The following is a 21,971-nucleotide window of genomic DNA, read 5'->3' as shown; positions in this document are numbered from 1 at the left end:
AGGAGCATTTTCTGAAAATGGGCTGTGCCCTTAAAAGTATGTATCTTTCAGAAGTTTTTTGAAAGAATGCTACTGATTTTTGTTCATGAAAAAAGTAAATTGCCCCATAAAATGTTGCAACACATATAACTCTCGAGAAAAACCATTTTTTTTTTTTTTTTTTTTTTTAATTTTTGAAAAGATAAGTAAATATCTAGTTGAGTACAGAGAGATATCTTTTTATTTTCTTTTGCTCTTTTACTTTTTCGGCCTACCTTTTCCAAAATTGGGAAAATAATTTAGTCCCAAAATTTCTAGATTTTTTTATAACTACTGCAGCACAATTAAGTTATCCTCCTTCCATGAAACAAAATCCGAAATTTTGAGGCCCTAAAACAATTGAAACTTAATTTTTAAAAAAAATTATAATTTTTTTCAATGACAATATATGGCGAGACAATATTAATACCAAATTACAAAAAAAATGGTAATAATTTTACAGTACCTAACAGACATTTCAAGACTTTTCAAAGCTCTGTTTGTCCCCACCCCCTCCACTAGCAATGTCGACTTCCACTGACATTTTCCACTGTTATCCTCCTTCAATCCCCATCATTTGTCTGTAATGATGCACCTTTCATTTCGATCGAGGGTGCGCTCACGCACCTCCGGTCGAACGCGCAAGATTTGCCAGAACTTGAAGCTGAAGTAGAGACAATGAAAATGTCGTAGTCGTTGTACTGAGATTGCGTGTTATGTATGAGGATTGCATACCCACCCACGCGTCCAGTTCCGCTTAACCCTCTGCCCCCCCCCCCCTTCATGCCTGGGGCCATAGAAAACAATAATATTCTCTCACACACACTAGCCATTGATTGTGAGCAGAGCGTGTAATGTAGTAGTGAAGTGATAAGCTTTATCTTTCACCGGTAGGAGGAGGGAGGGGGCTCAAACAAAACTTGCCATTGTTACCAACAGTCGCCATGTTAAACTAAGAGATTAACCTGAACATTAGTTATCCTAATCACCGTTTTCTAGGTTACTTAATCAATTTATCATTGGAATTTCTTATGATATTGAACTCTCAAGAGAAATTCATGGTAATTTCTCGTACATCCCTAAACGAAACTTCATTCCATATCTAAATCCGTAGGAGGGTCCGGCATTGTCAAGTTGCAAGCGTGGGATAAACAGCTGAGAGATGCCAGTGTTTCATGAACAGCCATGTCTGGCAGAAGTGTTCCAAGGTAGCATTTTCCTGTGAAGTGAAGTAACTCGTCCGTGTGAGTGTGTGGGGTTTGGAGTTCACTCCCAGCTTTTCCTGTGATTTTATTCGCTCTGAGTTAGCATCTTTCTTCACTATTCATCTACTAGTTGTGTCCAAGGTGAGCCATCACGATTTCTACCTCGAACACTTTACTTTTTTCGGAATCGCCCATTTTCATTCTCCCCCTCACATCAAACAAGCTGGGGCAGACATCCAAAGGATCGTGTGTTTTTCTTTCTCCCCTGGTTCCTCTGTTATCAGTCCTCCACGACACAAATCATGTGGCACCGATATTCTCTCATTAGTTGCCTTTGATTTCAGTTTGCTCCCTCAATTAACTAAATTCGACCCCTCTTTTGCACTGGTTGGAACTGAATGAATGCACCTTTGTACATGGGTAGTTCAGCTTCATTGTCTCCTCCTAAGTATATGCCAGGTTTCGTTCAGTTTGCTTGTTTGCACTGATTTAACTAGCAACTGTCTTTGCAGTTCACTCTCCATCTGCTTGTTTTGGTGTAACATTTGTATCAGGCACTTCAATTGATTTCAAGTTGTTCGCTCAGTCATGTTGGCCTAAAATTTTGATTAGAAGTCTGTCAATGTACCGATTGTCAGTTTATTGAATCCTCACTTTGAGGGTTCTCAAAATATTCCCTCAAAAGTGTGAAATGGTGAGTATTGGGGGTAGTTGTCTAGGTCACGAGTCCTTATTTTACCATTAAATCTTTGCAGTCATTCATCTGGCAAGATTTATAGTTGTTATAAACATTGACAGACTTCTAATAGAACAAGAAATTTCGTGATGCGCGAAGATCCAGTAAGATTTGAGGCTTTCAAATCTTATTGACTCCTTGGTTTACTAATGCCCACTTTACGTAGGCTTCCGCCCAATTTTTGAATGCATTAATGTACGATACTGAGTGAGCTGACAAAGTCTAATCTGCCCCTCTCCTAGAGAGGTCCTAGAGATACATTGTCAAAGCCAACAATGCAGGCTCAGAGAAAGTAAGACGAGTATGAAAAGATGTGCATACATCAATTTTCATCAGAAAAATCTAGCTTGATATAGCTTTGTTCATTTAATCAGTTGACGCTAGTGATTTTATTATGAAGGCAACCAATATTGTCATGCTTTTGTATTATTATTAACTTATATGGGCATGTCAAATGTAATACAAGTACCTATTAAACATCAACCAACTAATAGTTATAGGTAATATATTTAATTGGTCACTTTGCCCAATTCACCCAAAATATCTTTCCTCTAGAGAATAATGTTCCAATTTCTCCTGCATGAAATAATTACCTACATCAGTCAGTTCTCACAACATAAGGATGGAAGTGCTTAAAATTGACTCAATATAATTGCTATTGGTCAGAATGCCTTCTTGTTCCCTGGGATATCAAAAAAATTCAGATCAATTTTTTATCCTCACAGTCCGAATGTAATTCCTCCCTGTTTTACTGTTGAAAGGTTCTGTGAAATAAAATTAAAATCAAAACAGTCAAAGCACTCATTGCTGGAATCCCACAAAAATCAGGAAGGATTTTTCTTTACTGATCCCTGGTCACAAGAGTTTATTCTGTTGAGTTCCTCTCTGTCTTATCACCAATCTCAGATAATCTAACAGTTATTTTCTTTTCATTGCAGGATGACTTCAAAGGAGCGCACTGCCTTTGGATACAATGATGATGTAAGCAGTTTTTATAAAAACCTTTGAAAAAGAGAGTATTACTGTGTCAAAATCTTGATTTCAACCGCAGTCACTGAGTGTAGAGTAAAACTTTTTGCATGTTTCATTACTTAAGGGCTTTTTTTTTATGCGGATCGCAGTGGAACGCGGTGGATCGCGATGAACATCGGTATTTTTTTATTCCGTTCCTCAGCGTGATCCAAGCGTTCCAGGTGAATCAGGGTGGAACGCTGGATCGCTCTTCCGAGGTGGGGCGAGCTCGCGATCCATTGTGATCCTAACCTAATGCGAGGAAGTTGCCGTCCCCAAAAAATCAAAACAATAACAAATCGAACCAAATTCCAAGTTTGGATTTTTTTTATCACTTGGAACACCTGGATCGGTCAGGATCACTCAGGATTCCGATCCAGTGCGATCCACCCTGATCCGCGATAAAGAAAAAGCCCTATAAACAAGCTTGAGTTCCTATACCTCGTCTATTACACCTCAATCTTGGCATCAGTAATGTACACACTAATGCATTTTTCATGTTTAAGAAGTCTAGTACTTAGATAGCTTTTCAACAAGTTTCCTAATGGTATGAAAACATTGAAGAGAGAAAGTCAGGAAATTTCCAAAATCTAAAAAAAAATTAAGGAAATATACACTCATATCTTTTTTGCCAGCTTCACTTGAAAAAGGGAAAATTGTTCAGCTGAATCCTGTCTCTAGAATTCTCAGCTCCAGATTCTCCCCTGAAAAAAAGTTGAACAGGGTCACCAGCTTTGAAACCTTTAAAGTTAGGGAATTATCACCAACCTGGAAAAGTCATGGACTTTTGCAAGCGGTGTTTATCAGAAGTCAAGAAATTTTGCAAGTACCTAGTACTAAGCAGAAGTCAGCATAATTCAAAGGAAAAAATCTTAGTAGAAGTCTTGTTCAAATTTTGAAGTTGGGAAAATCATTGAAATTCCAGAAATTGGCAAATGAAGAGTTTATGGAAACTCTATGGAAGCAAAATTCAGAGAATTTTGTTTTCTTTTTTGTTGACACCTCTGGGTAACGCAAGTTTATAAATGCCTTGAGAGGGAGATGGAGTCAGAATTTAGAATGCAGAATTATCTGTCAGATGGTACAAAGAATTTTCTCACAGTTGACAAGGATGCCGCATGTTTGTAGAATCAGGAGAGTTGTTCAATTTAGGTGATTCAATAAAATAAAGGATTTCCTATAATGGATGGACTTTTAATTACTAAAGGCTGTTTATCTTTTATCTCTTACAGGATGAAAGTGATACGGAGTCAATTGATTCTTCTGTCAATCAGATGGTCTGCCGCTCAGATATCAAAACAGGACCGACTTCTGATACAGAAGAGGTATTTTCTTACAATATCATCATTAGTTTATCATTTGGGTACAATTTATGGTTTACTTCCCTTATTTCATCTTTTTTCTGTCAGTTTTTTTCATGTATTGTAATGAATCAATACATCAATGATCAAACTATAAAAGCAAAGATCTTGATTGCTGTGTTTCAAAATCTCAAGAAACTCGTGTAATTTCTCTCTATCACACCCAAAGATCAAGCAAACAACTACTCAAACTCTGGAATAGGTATATGGTATCAGGTGAAATTGAAGGAGAATTTTAGCTCTCTGCCTATCTCAAGTTCCTGGCGTTCCTGAATATAAACATCGCGGATTTTTCTTGAAATTAAGGTGTAAATTGTTTGTTCTCCTGGGTTGTTAATCAACAGGTGAAATATTTGCGTACGTGCCCTGATATTTAAGTGAAATACGCGTCATTTTAAATTATTTTACCGTAAAAACCGCGTATATGCCGCGATATCATGTTGATTATCGCGAATTTTCTCATTTTTTCATTATATCGCCGAAAAATCGCGCTTTTCTCGCTATACGGAGAAGAAGAGGACGTCCTTTCTTAGGATATGCCGAATTCGCTGGAAATATCGCGTATTTCTCGCGATATTGAGGTGAATAACGCGGAATTTCGCACTTTCGTACGCGGAAATCAAGCGAGCAACTATTTGAACCCCGGAGTAGTTATGTGGTATCGCGCGACATTCAGGCCCGCCACATCCCACCTGGGACCCTGGTACCAGTTTTAAGGTCCGGGCCCCAAGCACGAAGGGGGATTCCGAGGGGCATCCCCCGGATGTATAAATAATAAAGTTTGACGCGCCTTCAATCCGGCTGGCTGCAACATGCCTACATCCGTGGTCGAATAGTCGTATCATTGCGCCTGCTGTGGATGAACCGAAATACCGACGGCTGCGCGCGTATAAAAGCGTATTTATCTCCGATTGTAACGATGCACACATCTACTGATGTTTTATTTTTAATCGATGTGTTTCACGAAGCTTTCTGTAATTTCCTGAAGGTTTCCCGGAAATTTTCTGAAATGATTTAAAAATAAAAATCATAGAAAGTGTCGACGCGTTACTCTCGCTTTTCCATTTTCCTCAATCAAAAAACGAATCAAATACGATTGAATTTGTTGAATCGTTATAGTTGGAATACATATTTCAATTGAAATATAGGAAAACAGGGCAAAAAGTGAAAATAATGACGCGTATTCTTGGGTTTGCGGCGATTTCAGCGTTGCGACAGCCAGGGAAGGGAACGCGGCTGCGTAATCTTCGCAGTTTAACGCGCCTTCAATCCGGCTGGCTGCAACATGCCTACATCCGTGGTCGAATTAAATGGCGCGATTTTGAGGTGAAAAACGCGTAACTTTTAATGATTTTCACGTACAGCCGGAAAAATTGCGTTATTGCGATGATAATCGCGTATTTTCACACTTTTTACCATATCTCTGGAAAATCGTGCGTTTGCCGCGATACGGAGATGGAAGGGCGTAATTTCTAAGGATTTCACGATTGAGGAATCACTTTTCCCACAATTGAAGGAGAATCTTAGCACTCTTCCTCTCTCAAATACATAACGTTCATAATAATGATTCTCGCATGGAAGTAAAATTCGCGCATTATCCTCGATATTTAGGTGAAAATTGTGTATTCTTATGTGTTATTATTGAACCAATGAAAAAATTGTGCATATGCCACGATATTGAGGTGAATAACGCGTAACTTTTAATGATTTTACAAAACCGTTGGAATAACTGCGCTTTTTTCGCGATATTATGGTGATAATCGTGTGTTTTTTCGCTTTTTTACCATTTCGCCGGAAAAATCGCGCATTTTCGCCGAAATTGAGATGAAAAGCATGTAATTCATCGAATCCCCCAGTAATATCACGCCCTTGACGCGATTTTCTGATGAAAGTCGCATCATTTTCTACGATTTCATACGCGGAAATCAAGCGAGCAACTATTCGAACTCCGAATTGGGTATGTGGTACCACGCAAATTTGAAGGAAAATCGTAGGTTTTCACCGATCTGAAGTAACGGACATTTGTGAAGAACTCTCTCGCAACGATGTAAATAAATCGCGTTTTTTCTGCGATACTTAGATGAAAACCGGTTGACTTTCTATGATCTTAAGTATCCGCTGGGAAATTGCGCATATGCCGCGATATTGAGGCGGTAATCCAGGATTGCACGAAAGGTCTCAGAAAACATATAAGGATTGCGCGAAAATGGCACAAGGATTGCGCGAATTGAAACCTTAACATCTGCTCCAGGAATTCGCGAATTGAAAATGAAGTTAAGGTAGAAAGTTTGGCAAAACAGGAAACATTTTGAAAATAAACGCTATAATATACGCAAAATATTTATGTTAACGCTACTTTAGGCTGGTTTGTTGACAAGTCATCGATGCCTTACATTCTAATGATAAATGAAGTGAAAAGATTGAATAAAGGTCGTGGGTATGAAGAACTTTCCTAACTTGTTGGGGGAAAATATTTAACCGAGAGAGACAAGGCAACACTGGAATGCTCATACGGCGTCGAAACACAACATATGCCTTTTAAGCTCTATTATTCTATTCTGCGAATATTCTAACGCGAATGCGATTAATCGCGCCAAACACAGAGCGGCTGCCATTAAACGCATATTAGCGCCTGCAAGACTTAAGAAATACTTCACGCATTGCGCCTAACAGTGCGGTCGGCGTCAAGCCCTCGCTAGCGCCTACAAGACTGAATGGATACTTTTCGCATTGCGCCAAACGCAGTGTAAAGCCATGTTTTGAACTTTCCCGAAGTAAAATTCAAACTAAATTTTCCATTGAACTTTCAGTTTTCCTCTCTTTTTATTTCGGTTATTATAATTTTTTGTATTTTTAATTTAATTTTACTAGGAAGGTCTTTCTAATGTAAAATACCAGCCTGCTGAATTTTTGGATTTGTCCAAGCACAATTCTTACAATAAAACCAGTTTTGTGTCTGGTGTCACAGAAATTGACCTCACCGACGTAAGTTTTCCCCCATATTGACATTGAGCTATTGGTGATATTGATCCTCTTTAGCTTTTGGTTGCTCCTCGGTGCCATCTATTGTTATTAGGACTAATGAGAATGAACTTATCATCTCTGGTATAGGTTTTCTCATGCTCGTTTACCTAATTTTGTTAATTTCTTGATCCATCCCTTTCCCTGCCGTTCTCCTGCATTTATTCTTCTTCCTTATTTTAATGTACAGATTCAGGTACGAGAACAGATATTGATAACCAAACTGTGAAATTACATATCTTTATTGCAATTTTGTAAAATCCTTGCTTTTATTTAATTTTTTTTAAGGAGATCAAACCATGGCTTGACATTTTTACAGATTATTTGCCACATAGAGTAGAAAATTCACGGAAGTTTTAAAGAGATGATTTTTAGTAGTTTTTTATGTTAAAAATAAAGTATGTTAGGAAGTTGGCAACTTTGCAAACATATGTATGTGGTTTTGCTCTTCGGTCATCAATGCACTGCAACGTTTCACTCAGGTAATAGTATGTTACTTGAGTAGAAGCATTGTTTATAAGTTCAAGTCGTCCATATGCTTTTTTTTGAGCTTGGGAGTTTGTTTCAGAAGGAACCAGCAGCACCATTATTCTTGTGAGATTTTACGCAGGATAATGTACTTTAACCACAAATCCCCATAGCATGCAAGAGCTCTATAAAAAAGCATAGGGATTGTTCATGGATTGTAAAAAAAAATCTGATTAAAATTTCCAGTTAATTTATAAGTTTGATAAGAGATAATACAAAATATTAAGAAATTGTGCAGGAAACCATATTTTCTATTTTTTGCCCCCTCAGTCTCGCAAAATGAAAGTCAAATTTTCCAAAAATGGATGATAACAACATCAGCTTCCAAGTATTTTCTTCTATATTAAACCATCCCCTCTTACCTCAGTCATGAATCATGGCTCCTACTATTTTTAAACAAATTTTTCCGCTGAAATCACCTGATTCCAGCAGGGTTTATATATTTTGTTTCAATAATTTTGTCCGCTTTTATTGTTCATCATCGGAAACTTTGAACTGTCAGCAATCCAAGGATGCAAAAAGTCCATATAATGCGACACAGATTTGTTCCAAAAAGCTCCTCAAATACTGTCTGGATGAGGGAAATTTATTGCATTTTTAAGGTTGTTGGCAGTTGCTTTGATTGAACCACAGGGTTTGTAAATATATTTAGAAGTTTCTATTTCACTGCTTTGCTAAACTAATCAAATTATTCCAAGATTTTATCTAATATCAATGGCTGAATTAAAGTGTCTACAGGTCTGGAAAACGGGGATTGTCCGGAAATTTTATTAGGTTAAAAAAAAAACAGGGAAAGTCAAAGAATTCGATAATTTTTGAGCAAGTGAACAGCAAAAATGAATCACGGAAAGTCAGGGAATGGAAAAATGAAGAAATTACAGAAACCTTACTTTAAGTACCTCATGAATATTTATCCCTCTTCATTTTCACTCAGTCTGATCACCTCGACTGATCAGAAGGTGATTTTACATATTAAGGAACTCACAAGAGGTATCTTTAAAGAAAACAATTTCAAGACAGAAAAGTAATGTACTCAGGTATAACCAGGAAATTCATACTTTTTGGTTTTAATAATCAGATGCCTGGTGAGACAAAAAACAAGAAAATAATGATTTCTGTTTTTTTTTTTTTTTTTTTTTTTTTGGTTTTTTTTTCTGATCATATTCATGGAGATCACTTTGCTCTCTATCTAGTTCAAGGGTGTTGAGTTTTGGAATGGTAGCTTTTTTGTAGCTATTGGAAATCTCACTGCTCCTTTCAATTTCTCATGACTAACTCTAAGCTTTTTTGGTTTCAGGAGGAAATGACCAACAGTGGTGCCAACCATGGTTATCATTCGGATTCAAACAGTGGCTCCTCATCATCCTCTTCCTCCTCTTGTTCATCTGACTCGGATTGTTCTAGCTGCTCCAGTGAGTCCAAATATTCCCTATCTGACAATAATGGTCGGTCCTCTGAAGAAGAAGGAAACCGGCCTAAATTTACTTGTAACATCTGTATGAAAACTTTTGCCTCTAACAGTACGCTAAAACGACACATACGAGCAGATCATTCTGACGAAAAAGATCATTATCCTTGTTCTGTGTGTGAGAAAAAGTTTCCCTCAGTTGTGCATCTGAAAAGACACTATCTAACACATTTTAGTGGAACTGCGCCCCTATCATGTAAGCTTTGTGGGAAAACTTACTCCCAAAAAATGCAGCTTGTTGGTCATATGGCAGTCCACAGTAAAGAAAACCGAAAAGTCACCTGTTCTATTTGTAACAAAAAATTCACAAGTAAGTCTATTCTGAAAGAACATGAGCTCGCCCATGCTAATGGGCAATTACACGCTTGTGAAGTGTGCGGTAGGTCCTTCAAACTCAAATCATACTTACTTGTGCATGAACGCACTCACTCAGTGACAAAACAATACACAGGTGATAGACCATTCGCGTGTAATGTCTGCGGGAAATCATTTTTAAGTAATAGTAATTTAGAACTGCACTCACTTGTGCATGCTTATGAAAAAACCACTTTTCCGTGTGATGTTTGTGGTAAAATATTTTATAGAAAGTCCAATTATGTTGCCCACTCTAAAGTGCACAGACCTGTCTGCCAGGATTAATTACGGCACAAATTTAAAGACAATCTTGGAATTGTTTCATTTATCCACACATCGTGTTGAAAGTTTCTTAAATTTTTATTCTTTATTACTTAATTGATTACCTAGTCTAAATTTAGAATTTACCTGATTCAATTGGTTCAATTGATAAGTTTTGAATGTGCTACTGATAAATATTTATATATTTTTTTTTTGTCTTTTATACGTCCCAGCTTGAGAAGTAATTTGTAATGACACTGGTTAAAAATACATATATGTTTTTATATGTAGTTGAAATGTATTCTGCCTGACGGAATTTTTTAAAAAGCGTCACATTATACTTAACTGAAACCTGTTTTGTTGTGGACTTGATCTCTTATTTGTTTGTTTTTAATCGCGAAGAGCTTACTTTACCTATTCAAAGAATGTAAATGATGTGTGTATGTATTTATGTTGTCAATCTACTTGAATTATTGTAAGTTAATCTTCAGCTAGCTGAGCTGTATTCTTTGTTTTAGTAACTCTGTAAGTGGTTTCCTGTGTAACGCAATCAGAGCCACTAAGGTTTTCTTCATTGTTCCTCAACAGATTTTGCAATGTAAATTGTTTTTCTGTTGGGGGTAATTTTACATGGATTTGATAACTCCTTAGATAAATCAGAGGGTAAGAAAATTTGGTACAAACACGGTTGGTAAGCACTGTCCCAGTTCTGAATCGGCTGCCTAGCAGAAGTTAGAGTCCCTGTATAACCGGATTAGCTCAAGATGGAATCCACTTCTTATAAGCGCTTGTTTTTAGGCTTCATGAATGTCATAACCAGGCAAGAAGATTACTTATTCAACGAAAGCAAATATTTCAAACTGGAATAGACCAGGGAACTGAGGACATAGCGAGGAACAAATGAAAAGAGAGAGAGAATGTAGAAAAGGAATCTGGGAATGAGTTGATAAAAGATAACAAAAAAATTGCTTAGTGAATAATCTTCTTGCCTCTTTGCAACACCCTTGAGCAGAGATTGTACAACTCTGGTTATAAGGAACTCTAGCAGAGTTTGCCCTTTCACTATCTTGTACATCCAAAAAGGCTCTAAATCTAGAATATCGGTATTCATTTCTTGCGTTTGATAAAAGCAGGCCTCGCAGCATCTTTTCAGGAATTAATGCCTCTTCTGATGGTAAAAATACTTTGCCATGTTATCAGTGCAATCTAGCTGCATTGTTATAATCTATCAAATAAGAGGTGTTAGTTTTACTAGAAAAAGGCTAGAGCAAATTTTCCTGACAAAGATAAGCACCAAGTGGAAAGAAAGAAAGTGTAAAAGCACTGAGCTCATCAAGCAGTTCATAAAACGCTAGGAAGTGGCTTGTTCTCAATGACGCTGTGGTTCACCTGTATTAAGGTTGTCAAAAGCGAGGCGCCTGGTTTTATTGAGGTATATTTGATCTCTTTGAAACTGATGCAATTCAGAATACGAGCATCCCCAGGTTCTTATGCAACATTTTAAAGCAAGTACAGAACGTGCACAAAGTAATCTTTAAATTCTGATGTATGAAAAAGCTATTAATATTATACCTATCAAGTATTTTTTTCACAATGCTGGAACAGTGAATTAGTTATCTAATGTAATTTATTTCAAAATTTTATTTATTATAAATGTTTATCTTATTTCAATTTTAAGATAGCAGTGTTTTTTCCTTCTGAAAGATTTAATGCTGCATTTATGCATCATCAAATGGAGCTACCAGTGCTGATGTAACTTTTTGAGCTAATGCCCTTAAGCACTCATCATTCATTGTTCTGATTCAACAGCAAAATAAAGTTTTCAGTCATGCAAAGTAAAATTGGAGTCTGAGGGAATATTCAACCAATTTAAAACTCTGGTTCATAACAGTTAGGTAATGATCTCTTTTCAATCCTCGGTCACTATTGATCTAATTGCAATATTTAACTGATTTCATAACTGAATGAGCAATTTCGTTAAAGCTAGCTTTCTGTAACGGAGCTCCTAATTTTTGCTAGAAAATTTCTCAGAAATGTCTGCGTTTTCAACTGTCACAAGTTAGTTTTGAACTTAATCTCGGGTCATAATTTTTTTTCTTATTTTTAGGTTTTTTAGAAGTTTTTTCCCCCTTATCTCACTCTGACCTGTAGCTAACTTCAGTTAATGTTTCACCATTGTCTTGCATATTTTCTTGGACTGCTGTAGAATGAAGGAAGAAGAAAAAAACGACCCAAATCTTGAAAATTCTCCTAAGTGCAAACAAACGATTGAAGTTATTTTGAATGAATTCGATTTTATCTTCCTGATATTGTCAACAAAAAGAGAAATCGAGTCACATGTTTATGGGCCTTGTATATTCTTTTATAATAGTGTATGTTTTATTCTTATTTTTCTCTCTTCACCTTGCTAAGTGCTTTACTTCATAATGTTGCTGTAAATCATATGCATATGCATACCCCAGTTGAAATTATGAATGTCCTCTGACAAGTATTGATTGTAGCCTCTCAGATAGCCTCTCCTAATTACTGATTTATCATTAAATTCTACAGAAATTTTAGAATGTTCGTACCACATGTTTTAAGAAAAGTTAACAAAGTCTTATATCGTCTGTCATCAGGGGTGCAAAAAGCTCTGAAGAACTCAGTTTCTTCAAAAAATTCAGATTTAGGCAGCTATTCGGGATTTCTTCCTTGTAATCTCAGGTCTTTGTCTCTAGTTTTTATGCCATCCGACGGACTGTAGTTTTTTTTCTTTATGTTGAAATTATTTTGTTCAAAGTTTAAGAATGTTCCCTCAATTATTGTTGATTTTGAGATCAGATATTTTTGCATCCCTGTCTGGCATTTTCGATCAGTGCTAAGCAATCTTTCCTTGCAATTTTGCCAAATCGGGTTTTTCTGTTATCTTTGAGCACACTTTCTAATTATGAAGAACTGGTGCTAAAGAGTCAAGTGATTTCTCCTTTTCCTACTCTCCTCCAAAATTTGAAACATTGGCGCAATCAGTTTGCTGCGAGTAGTAACTTCAATGGACGATTTGAGAAACCACGTCTCTCCATACAGTGTTTCAAAATTTTCACTCTTATCTAATTTTTACGAAGAGAAACGAGCTAGATTTTCAGCTTAAAATTCATTCATAATATTCTGCTGACAGAAAAGAAAAATCAAGGAAATTTTTAAGAAATTTTGTTGACTAGTTTTTGAAAGGAAAAATAAAACATGACAGGTAGGTGTTGGAAACGGAGGTACGTGGTTTCGCACTTCGACCATCGTTACGTACCTTCAAAGTCTTGGCTCTTAACTTTTTCCTGTATAGCGTATATTCATATTTTTACTTGGGGTTTTCAAGCAAGTTTTAGGCCCCAAATGTAAGAATTTTCACCCCTGATTACTTGGCTCCCATTTGTTGGGAAAATATTGTCTGCAGAACAGTCAAAAAATCCATGTACTCGTAAGTCGGTTTTGGATCTTGTTCCAGAAAGTTTCCCCCTAAAACTTTTAGCACTGTTACCTTTATTACTAAAATGAACATACAAATTTGTGAATCTTCATTCAAGTTCGTGTATGATCAAATCCGTAGATTGCTTTTAAGTTGTTTAAGTAGGTAACCATTAAAAATATTTCTTCCCCCGTCAACCAGAAGAATATAATGAGGCATTGAGAGCATTATTATTTTTTTCGTTGTTCTTGTAGATAGTGATCTAAGGCCTCATCTGAAATGTTAAACTAAGCACTGTCCTGTCCTCGAAAAAAAAAAGAAACTTGCAGTGTTTGTGAATGACTTTTTTTTTTTTTTTTTTTTTTGCTCATCATAGTTAAAAATTTGTTTTGTTTCAATGAAAAGGCATAAGTCTTTAATTTATCTGGTTATAAGGTTTGATCACCTTGCATTGTCAGCGAATCTATATCTGTGCAATAAGACCAGCAATTTTCAAATTTTGTGCTAAATTTCTATGACTTAAGGAGCTAATAATATTAGCAAATTTTACCCAGGTAGTGGAAAATAAATTATTATTTATTTTATATTATCATCAATTTATTTTAATTTTTTTCAGCCCTCACTTTAGAATGAAAATGCCAAAAATAAACCCACCCGATTTCAGTCCATTAGCGGTTGATAATTTTGGTACTAAGTAATGCAGCAAGCTGCAAATGTTGAATGGAGTTATTATTTGTAGAAAACATTAAAATCGTGTATCTAGTAATAATCGGTCAAATCATTGTGATACAAAAATTAGCTTCAAATTTAGAGGTCATGATAAGGGTTTTTTCTCTGTCTCTTATTCTCATTATACTTTTTTTCCTTGCTCTTTTTTAATCAGCGTTTAATATGTATCATGAAAAGATATTATACTCATTGCTTTTCTTTAAAACTTCTTTTTTTTATTTTTAATCACTGTTACACTGTTTCTGAGTTAAATCATTTGAATTTATATTATTTGATGTTTATGAGAATCTCTTGAGACATTGTGAATGTATCACTCTTATCCAGCAGGTTGTAACTTATCACAATCAAGTGAACACACATTTCTATTAATTAGCGATTAGTAGAGATAATTTCTATTACATTGTCAGATTTCTAAGTAGCTGCTCAGTGCTCTGATACATCCTCAAGGTGTAAAATTTTAGTTTCTCGAGCTTTTGACTTAGTGAGTTCCCTTTTTTGCTTGCTATCCAATAAATGCGTTCAATCCATATTTTTGTTGGTGTATGAAATCGTAGAATTTACTAGATCTCTTGATTTATTTGCATCCAGTTAAGTTGTTGGTAATTTTTCAAAATTAAAAAAATTTGACTAAAACTGTCTTTAAATCAAGACTATTTACTTTTACGTAATTTTATTTTTCTCTGACACGTATCACCGTATATGTACAGCTAATTTTTAAGTAAGTAATTATCTCTTTGTAATTTACCTATTGACTGTGAAACCATGAAAATGAGTATCTCACTTGCGGTGTTTCAAAGCTTCCTCATCAATTCTATTTTCTTAGGAGGGAGGCTTTTGTCTAAATTTTTTGAGAAAATTGTCAGGCAAGCTAAGAAAATCTTATAGAATTTTTTTCAATGACGATGATCAGGCGCCATTTTAAAGAAAAAAATTTGCAATCTAAGGTAACATAATTTTGTGGTTTCACTATCGTTATACTATCAATTCGCTGTTATCCTTTTCTGCTTCTTTTTTATTTGTTTTATTCACAAATTTTCTGATAATAGTTGAACTTTCTAACTTCTATGATAATTTGAAACTTCACATTGCAATACAATTTTTGTTTATTCTGTAAGATTATATTTTTCTGATTTCCATTGTTTAATATTTATCTGCTGTTTCATTTCATTTTCCTCGCTGATTGTGAGTTGTAAGTCATATTGCCATTCAAAGGACCATGCTCACAATACCAAAAAATTTGGTGCCAGCTAAATTTCGATGTTTTTTTTATTATGTTCTTACGGCCTTCTGAGCACAATAAGCTTCAAAAATGAACTCTCTATGTGCCCTCTAGAGAAATGAGAGGCAGAAACGATAATTTGTCTGCATATTTACATGAAATATCTGGTAGAAATATTGCACCATCCTATTGTTGATGAGGATATCTTTTGTTTCCTCACAGGCCCGAGAGATGACACAGACGTTGAAAATCGAATTCCTGCGAACGATAAGAGCGCTTAGTGCAGTGTCCACACACACTTAGCAACAGTCCCCCATTTCCATCAAAAAACACGTGAAAGAGTACCAAAAAATTTACCTTTCAACAATTTAACCCTGCTTTTCTCTAGTTTGGTACATCGATTGTTCAATTTTAAAAGCTCATCGTTTTAAAAGAGGCCATGAGAGATAACATTAAAAAATGCGAAATGTAGCAAGCTTGGTACTGTGAGCATAGTCTTTTCAACTCTGTGTACAAATTAGTCTATCTTTGAATTCTCTTTTTATTTGTAATTACATTACCGGTAATTGCAGTTCATTTTTATGAAGCTTGATCAATTTATGTATTTTACTATGTATTATTACAAAATTATTATTCACAAAATTCCCTTTTGAAATGTGTGAGAGTGAGGAGAATAAAGTTTTACTAGACCATTTGAAATTGTGATATGGAAAGTGCTAAAAATTGTCATTGATTTTATTTATATCATATTGTATGTTGCAACGCTTACATCAACATCTAGAAGTCGTAATACTGTGGCTACATTTTCATTGGTTTGAGGTACCAAGGAATCAAAATATTGAATTACATCCCTTGTCTGCATAGTGAATACATGTTGAGCATTCAAGAAGCTTTTTTTCTGAAATGGTAGCCACTTATGTTGTGGCTGCTGGCTACAAGTGTTTACTGTAATCGTAGAATTGATATCAAGTGAACATCTTGTCAAATACATTTTAAGGTATGCACAAGCCAAATAGTGCTTCCAAGCTCCTCCCCTCGGCATCATGCCTACTTTTAAAAGCATTGTTCAAATGTACATAATCGAGACAGAAAGTAACTTTTCAGGCTTTGTTTCTTGAAACTTGCTTATAATTTTTCGTTCTGAATCATGATTTTTTTTTCTTTAATTATTATCATTACTAACGATGTAGTTCTCAGGAAATTTTCGAAAATTTGAAAAACCTTGTAACTCCTCTTTCTCGACTTTTTTCTCCAGAAAACTAATTGATCTGCGCTTGAATATTATTTTCCTGTAATTTGTGAAAGAGCTTAGTCAATTTGTGTTAGAATTCATCTGCAAAATTAAACAAGCTCCATTTTTCGAAAAAGAACCTATGGAATCTTTCCCACCACCAAGATCACCACAAATATGTATACCTGAAATGTTTCATCTTGCACAACTTTACTTAGGATGAATAAAGCAGAAATAAATGGGTGTGTCACTTGAATATTATACATTAAGTCTCTTTAAACTTATATGGCCCATTCTAGTTAATTTTGATAGCTTTGACTCTCACCGTTATATCTACTTTCACGCCATTCAATTATGTTGAGTTTTCCTGTAAAAATTACTGGATAATTATCGCAGTTTTTAAACGAATAAATCATTCCTTTTAGCTTCATAATGTTGATTATTTCTCTCTTTCCGAACTCATTGCTTTGTGCAATTACATTCAGTGTCTCAATGACTAACTTCCAAAAACAGAAGCATAGCCATGAAGAGGAGTCATTGGGTGGGGGATTTGGACCCCCTTCCTCTCCCATGACTTGAAACCTTTCCGAGGAACAACCAGTCTCTGTCAATTGAGGCAATTTTGTATATTAATACATATTCAATCAGAAATGTAATGCCCCACTGGCCCTCCAAGAAAAACTCCAGGTCATGCCACTGTCATTATAAAATCTAGATTTATAATAGACATATGGACCATAATATCCCTGAAAACATCTGCACACTGGTTGTAGGTTTTGTTCTCAATACATACTGGTCTCAAAATCACAATGTAAATTATCAGCAACATCGATATTCATTCTTTAGTAACAAGTGATAACAGATATTCATAAACAAGATCTTCCAATAATAGATGGAAAACTGAATTTTTAAAATTAAACTAAATTTTTAACGATGGAAAATTTATTTTAATCACACCCAAGTACATTAAGTGGAGTGAAATTTATGATCTTTACCCAATTGTTCTCGATTTTTACATTGAACATGATAGAAAAATGCACCTGCCTAGTTGTGTATTGTGTAATGAACATAAACACATATCGATGGTGAAACTGTAGAAATGTGTACCTCCCATTTGATATGCTGCAGATCTCTGGCCACGATTTGTTCTCTAAATGATAAAATACATGATGTAATTTTTTATTTAAAAAAAAAACCGAATTTTTCAGCTCCGTGAAAAGAATATTATTTAGAAATTTCAAGCAATAGTATCAGCTCATTCTCCCTTGAGAACAAGAAATGGGAGCGGTGATTTTAAAACACCGCCAACGAGTTATGCATTTTGTAGTTTCACTGTCGATATTTCAAATTTAGAGAGCACATGATCTCTTATTTTTAAGTGTATCACTCTCACGATGGATGGTTGTAGTTTTCATCATTGGTAACTAGCATTAATTAATAATTTAATGAAAGCAATACCCAGTGATGCACAACAGTCTCAGGATTTGGTGGTTGAAAAGTGATGATAGCCCTCCCATTTTCCTTAGGACTTCACATGTTCAATGGTTGCATCTAAATCAGAATGAAATGAAAGAATAAAAAAGATTGTGAATTGCTTCTTCTTTAAGTCTAGGTACTTTTTAAAGCTTTGCGATAAAATTATTTAAGTCTTTGCTTATTAGTGAACGTAGTTGTTTTCATGAATTTTAAATTCAGCAGTTTTGTATTTTTCGTCTAAAAGGGAATGATTCTAAAGAAATTAGTCGAGCATTCTCTCATATCTCTTCCTCAATTTTTCCTCTTTGTTTTATTTGTTAAGTAGGCAATTAATAATTTATTTATTTATATTCACTTTCAGTCATCCTAGACCTAGTAAACTATAATGATTTTTGCCAATGCCTAAACTATGAAGTTATGAGTTTGGAAAATTCATGGAAGAACTCATTTGCACATTTTGTAAATGATTGTTTTAGTTGTCGCCTGAAAGAACAAATAATAAACGAAAACTGACGAAAGTTTTGTGTTTGATTTTTCAAAGTCATCGCCTGCTCTAAGACTAAGTACCTGGTACCCAGTGAGAGCGATATGTCTCATTTTTTACTTATAGTAGCTCACTGATAACTTTCAATCTTATTCGGCAAAAATGCATGTCTCTTTTGGGTACCTGTAATTTTCTTATTTCCTCAGAAAGCCTGTAGTAAACCGTGCCTACCTCGCACACTCGAACCTCAAATAGAATTTTGCAACCAACATTTCTATTGAAATTGAGTCGAAATTTACATTATTTTTACATCATTCGGTCAGTGATTGATGGTTATTTTAATTTCATTCCAATTTAAGACAAGACTCTGGAGCCCCTTCAATTAGAATACAGGCAACATACGCAACACTCGTGCAGTAGCATATGCGCTCGCTGTTAGGAACCGTTAGTTCTAGCTCACTTCAGATTCAGATACATATACATCACACGTGCTATTAATATTCTGATACACATGCATGGCTTAATGAATGAGTAAGAAATAGTGACTCCCTGTGACAAAATTAATTTCAATTGAAAAAATTTAACCGAAATTGGCTTAACTATATTAGAAGTTGCATAATTTTCTTTGATCTCATATTTTTTGAGAAGAGAACTAAGGATGAATAAAACTTGAATTTTTTTTAGTATATTCTTTGAAACCTGGGACAAACTCACAAAAAATTTGAAAGCATTCGTTAGTTAAGTGTTAAGAAAATAAAACATGAGAAAAATTTAGGCAAAGTGAAATGTAGTTAGACTGATTCCAATTAAATCCGTCTAATTTTTTGTTTGGATCAGAAAGTTAAGCACAGCTCTGGAAATGAAAAAAGTTTTATTTTTAAGTGTGTACATCGAAGACCGTGAAGAAAAATGGAGTCATTGTATTCTGGAAGCTTATTCCTCATATTTATTCTATCAATCGGAAGAGAACGTTTATGTACTTTGCACTTATCTGGGTACCGGCACGAGTAACTCCCGACTGTGATAAGTGATTACCTATTTAGATCGGAGGAGGTGCTAAATTTTTAGGAGGGTGATTCCATCTCGGCGAGAATAGTATTGTTTTTGATTCCAATCATTGATAAGTAACTATTGCTTAATTACTTAGTTGTCAGCGTTAGGGAAAACCTGGAAAAGTCTGAATTTTACTCCAAGTCAGGGAAATTCTCAGGGCTGCGGCCCAACAGCTAAAACCTCCACTGCGCGCCGGTACCGCACAGCGTTGCCGATTTTCCGGGAATTTTTATCCTGTACCCAAAGCCGTGAGTACTAAATCCGCGATTTGTTCGCTAGTTCAACTGCAAGGGACTGAACATCAACACCTATTGGCTCTTGGTTAGTTTTTTTGCCTTTTCTTCTAATTTGTTTTATTCAAGCATTGAATCATTTATAATATATCCAGGCAGCACGTAAATCGTCGTATTCGTTTTTTTTTTTTTTTTGCAAATTTCTACTTCATAACCACAATTGTGGTGCTTCAAAGTTTTCATCGCTGTTCTTAAATCAACTGTTCTTTTTTTTCTTTGAAAAGAAGTCAAGGAAATAACAGGGGATTCCAGGGCCAACTTTTCCCAAAATGTCAGGGAACGTTATAGGGAATTTGGAACCCTGCGAATGCAATATTGGCGGCTCACCAGTTGAAATAGTTGCATCACGCATTTTCGTTCCGTGCGTAATGTACAGGGATGAGTGACTTTCTTTGTAATCTTCGTGTTTTTGACCGTGTAATGACCATCGCAGCGGAATACTCGGTAACTTTCACTCGATTCTCCCCACAGACGCAGAAAAAAATTTTGATATCGGCATTGAGATAAGTTGCAAAAGCTTGAACGCAGCCGCGCTCTCTCTGAATATTTAAAAACGGAAACCAGAAATCAAGTTCGCCTTCAACTCGATGGACGCAATTTGAGCGGCCCAGGAGTTGAAATAGTTGTATCAAGCATTTTGGTCTAGCGCGATGTCTGAAAGGCGCGTCACATTTTTTGGAAATCTTCGTGTTTTTAAAGACCTTCGCAGCAAACCTCCCGGTAACTTTTAGCAGATTCTGTCCGTGGGAAACATTGTGATAGTGAAATTAAGATAAGTTGAAAAAGATAGAATGTAGCCCCGCTCTCGGGTTTGTGTTTGTATTCGGGTTTCGCAAGTATTGCAATTTCAAACATACAATTGTTGCAGTACTTCAAAGTTTGCATAGCTGTTTTTAAATTAAAATTTTCTTTGTAAGAAATCAGGGAACAACAGCACCAGTAGTCAGGGAATTTTCCTAAAAGTCACAGGGCCGGATTAAGGTGGTGGCCACATGGGCCACGACCCATGGCGGCAAATTTAGGGGGCGGCAAATGCTATAATTTTTTCAAATTTAGGTATCAAGAAAAAAATCTGATTCAGAAAAAAAAATTACAAACGAGAAAAGGTGAAAAAATCTCTCATTTCCTGAGAGTTAAAGTAGATTAATTAGGTACTAATTTGTTCGTTTTTCGGTGATACAAGAGACAGCGCCTTTCGTCAGTCTAGTTGAAAGAGAAACCAAACATGCAATTTGGCTTGGAGCGGCGCGGCGCAAAGAGCAATGATGACGAGGATTTGAGAGGGAAAGGAGAAGCCCTCGGCGCGCCGGTCAGCATGAAACTCATATTAGCGCCTACAATACTCCATGAATACTTCGCGCACCGCGTCAAACGTTGTGCGGTCAGCAGCGGTTGGCGAGAAACGCATAGTGCCTACAAGACTGCATGAATACTTCACGCATTGCGTCAAAAACAGTGCGGTCAGCAGCGGTCGGCGTGAAACGCATAGCGCCTACAAGACTGTAGGGATACTTCAAGCATTGCGCCTAACATAGTGCGGTTGGCGCGGTGGCGGAAATTGAAATCATAAAACCACATTCATGTTTAATCTTTCATAATTTTTTCGTTTTTTCATATAAATGAAAGGTCTCGTCCACACAGAGATCGGTTTACGGAACTTAATTTTCGCGCAAAGTTCCGTGAACTTTTGCTAGTGTTAACAGGGCTTTCACAAAAAATGTGCCCAACACGAGTAAACACGTCTTATGCACCCCTCCTCCTCCGGCACGTTCACTTGAATGCTTGTATCGATGTTTCAAAACTAATGTGAAGGGGCGGCAAGTAGGTAAATCCGGTCCTGAAAAGTCAGAGAGGGTCAGACAAAAGGTCAAGGAATTTTGAAATTTAATTAAACTTGCGACCCTAAAATGAGAAGACTTCGGTAAAGAATCCTTTACCCGTATGCAAATGATCGGATTAATAGAAACTGAGGAAATTCTTCTAGTGCCGGATTTATGAATTTTTTTACTTGATGAAAGATTGACTTAAGCGCCCTTTGCGGGGAGGTTCGAAGGACACCCGGAAGCTCAAGCATGCCTTGAGCA

At 36.0% G+C, this 21,971-nt stretch overlaps 1 protein-coding gene across 2 annotated transcripts; it reads left to right on the top strand.

Annotated features, from left to right (window-relative positions):
* The first annotated feature begins 937 nt into the window (after nucleotides 1–937).
* Nucleotides 938–17,014, top strand: LOC109041276 (uncharacterized). 2 transcript variants are annotated; one of them, XM_019057562.2, is made up of 5 exons: nucleotides 938–1,364; nucleotides 2,898–2,940; nucleotides 4,203–4,295; nucleotides 7,203–7,316; nucleotides 9,178–17,014. In XM_019057562.2, exons 2-5 carry the CDS (start codon nucleotides 2,899–2,901, stop codon nucleotides 9,985–9,987), a joined length of 1,059 nt encoding a protein of 352 aa, XP_018913107.2. In that variant the 5' UTR covers nucleotides 938–1,364; nucleotide 2,898; the 3' UTR covers nucleotides 9,988–17,014. The 2 variants fall into 2 exon arrangements, with proteins under 2 accessions (XP_018913107.2, XP_018913108.2); XM_019057563.2 differs by lacking the exon at nucleotides 7,203–7,316 and having other exon boundaries at nucleotides 965–1,364.
* Nucleotides 17,015–21,971: the final 4,957 nt, after the last annotated feature.

Source organism: Bemisia tabaci, chromosome 1, assembly GCF_918797505.1.
Source record: "Bemisia tabaci chromosome 1, PGI_BMITA_v3".
Lineage (NCBI taxonomy): Eukaryota > Metazoa > Arthropoda > Insecta > Hemiptera > Aleyrodidae > Bemisia > Bemisia tabaci.
Note: the sequence above shows the minus strand (reverse complement) of the source record. Positions and strands in the feature narration are given on the sequence as shown.

Bases quoted from the DNA above. Each gene is read 5' to 3' on its own strand.
- LOC109041276 (XM_019057562.2), top strand. From the start codon at position 2,899: ATGACTTCAAAGGAGCGCACTGCCTTTGGATACAATGATGAT. The intron at 4,296-7,202 runs GTATTTTCTTAC...TAATTTTACTAG, and splicing joins CGACTTCTGATACAGAAGAG to GAAGGTCTTTCTAATGTAAA. The intron at 7,317-9,177 runs GTAAGTTTTCCC...TTTTGGTTTCAG, and splicing joins CAGAAATTGACCTCACCGAC to GAGGAAATGACCAACAGTGG.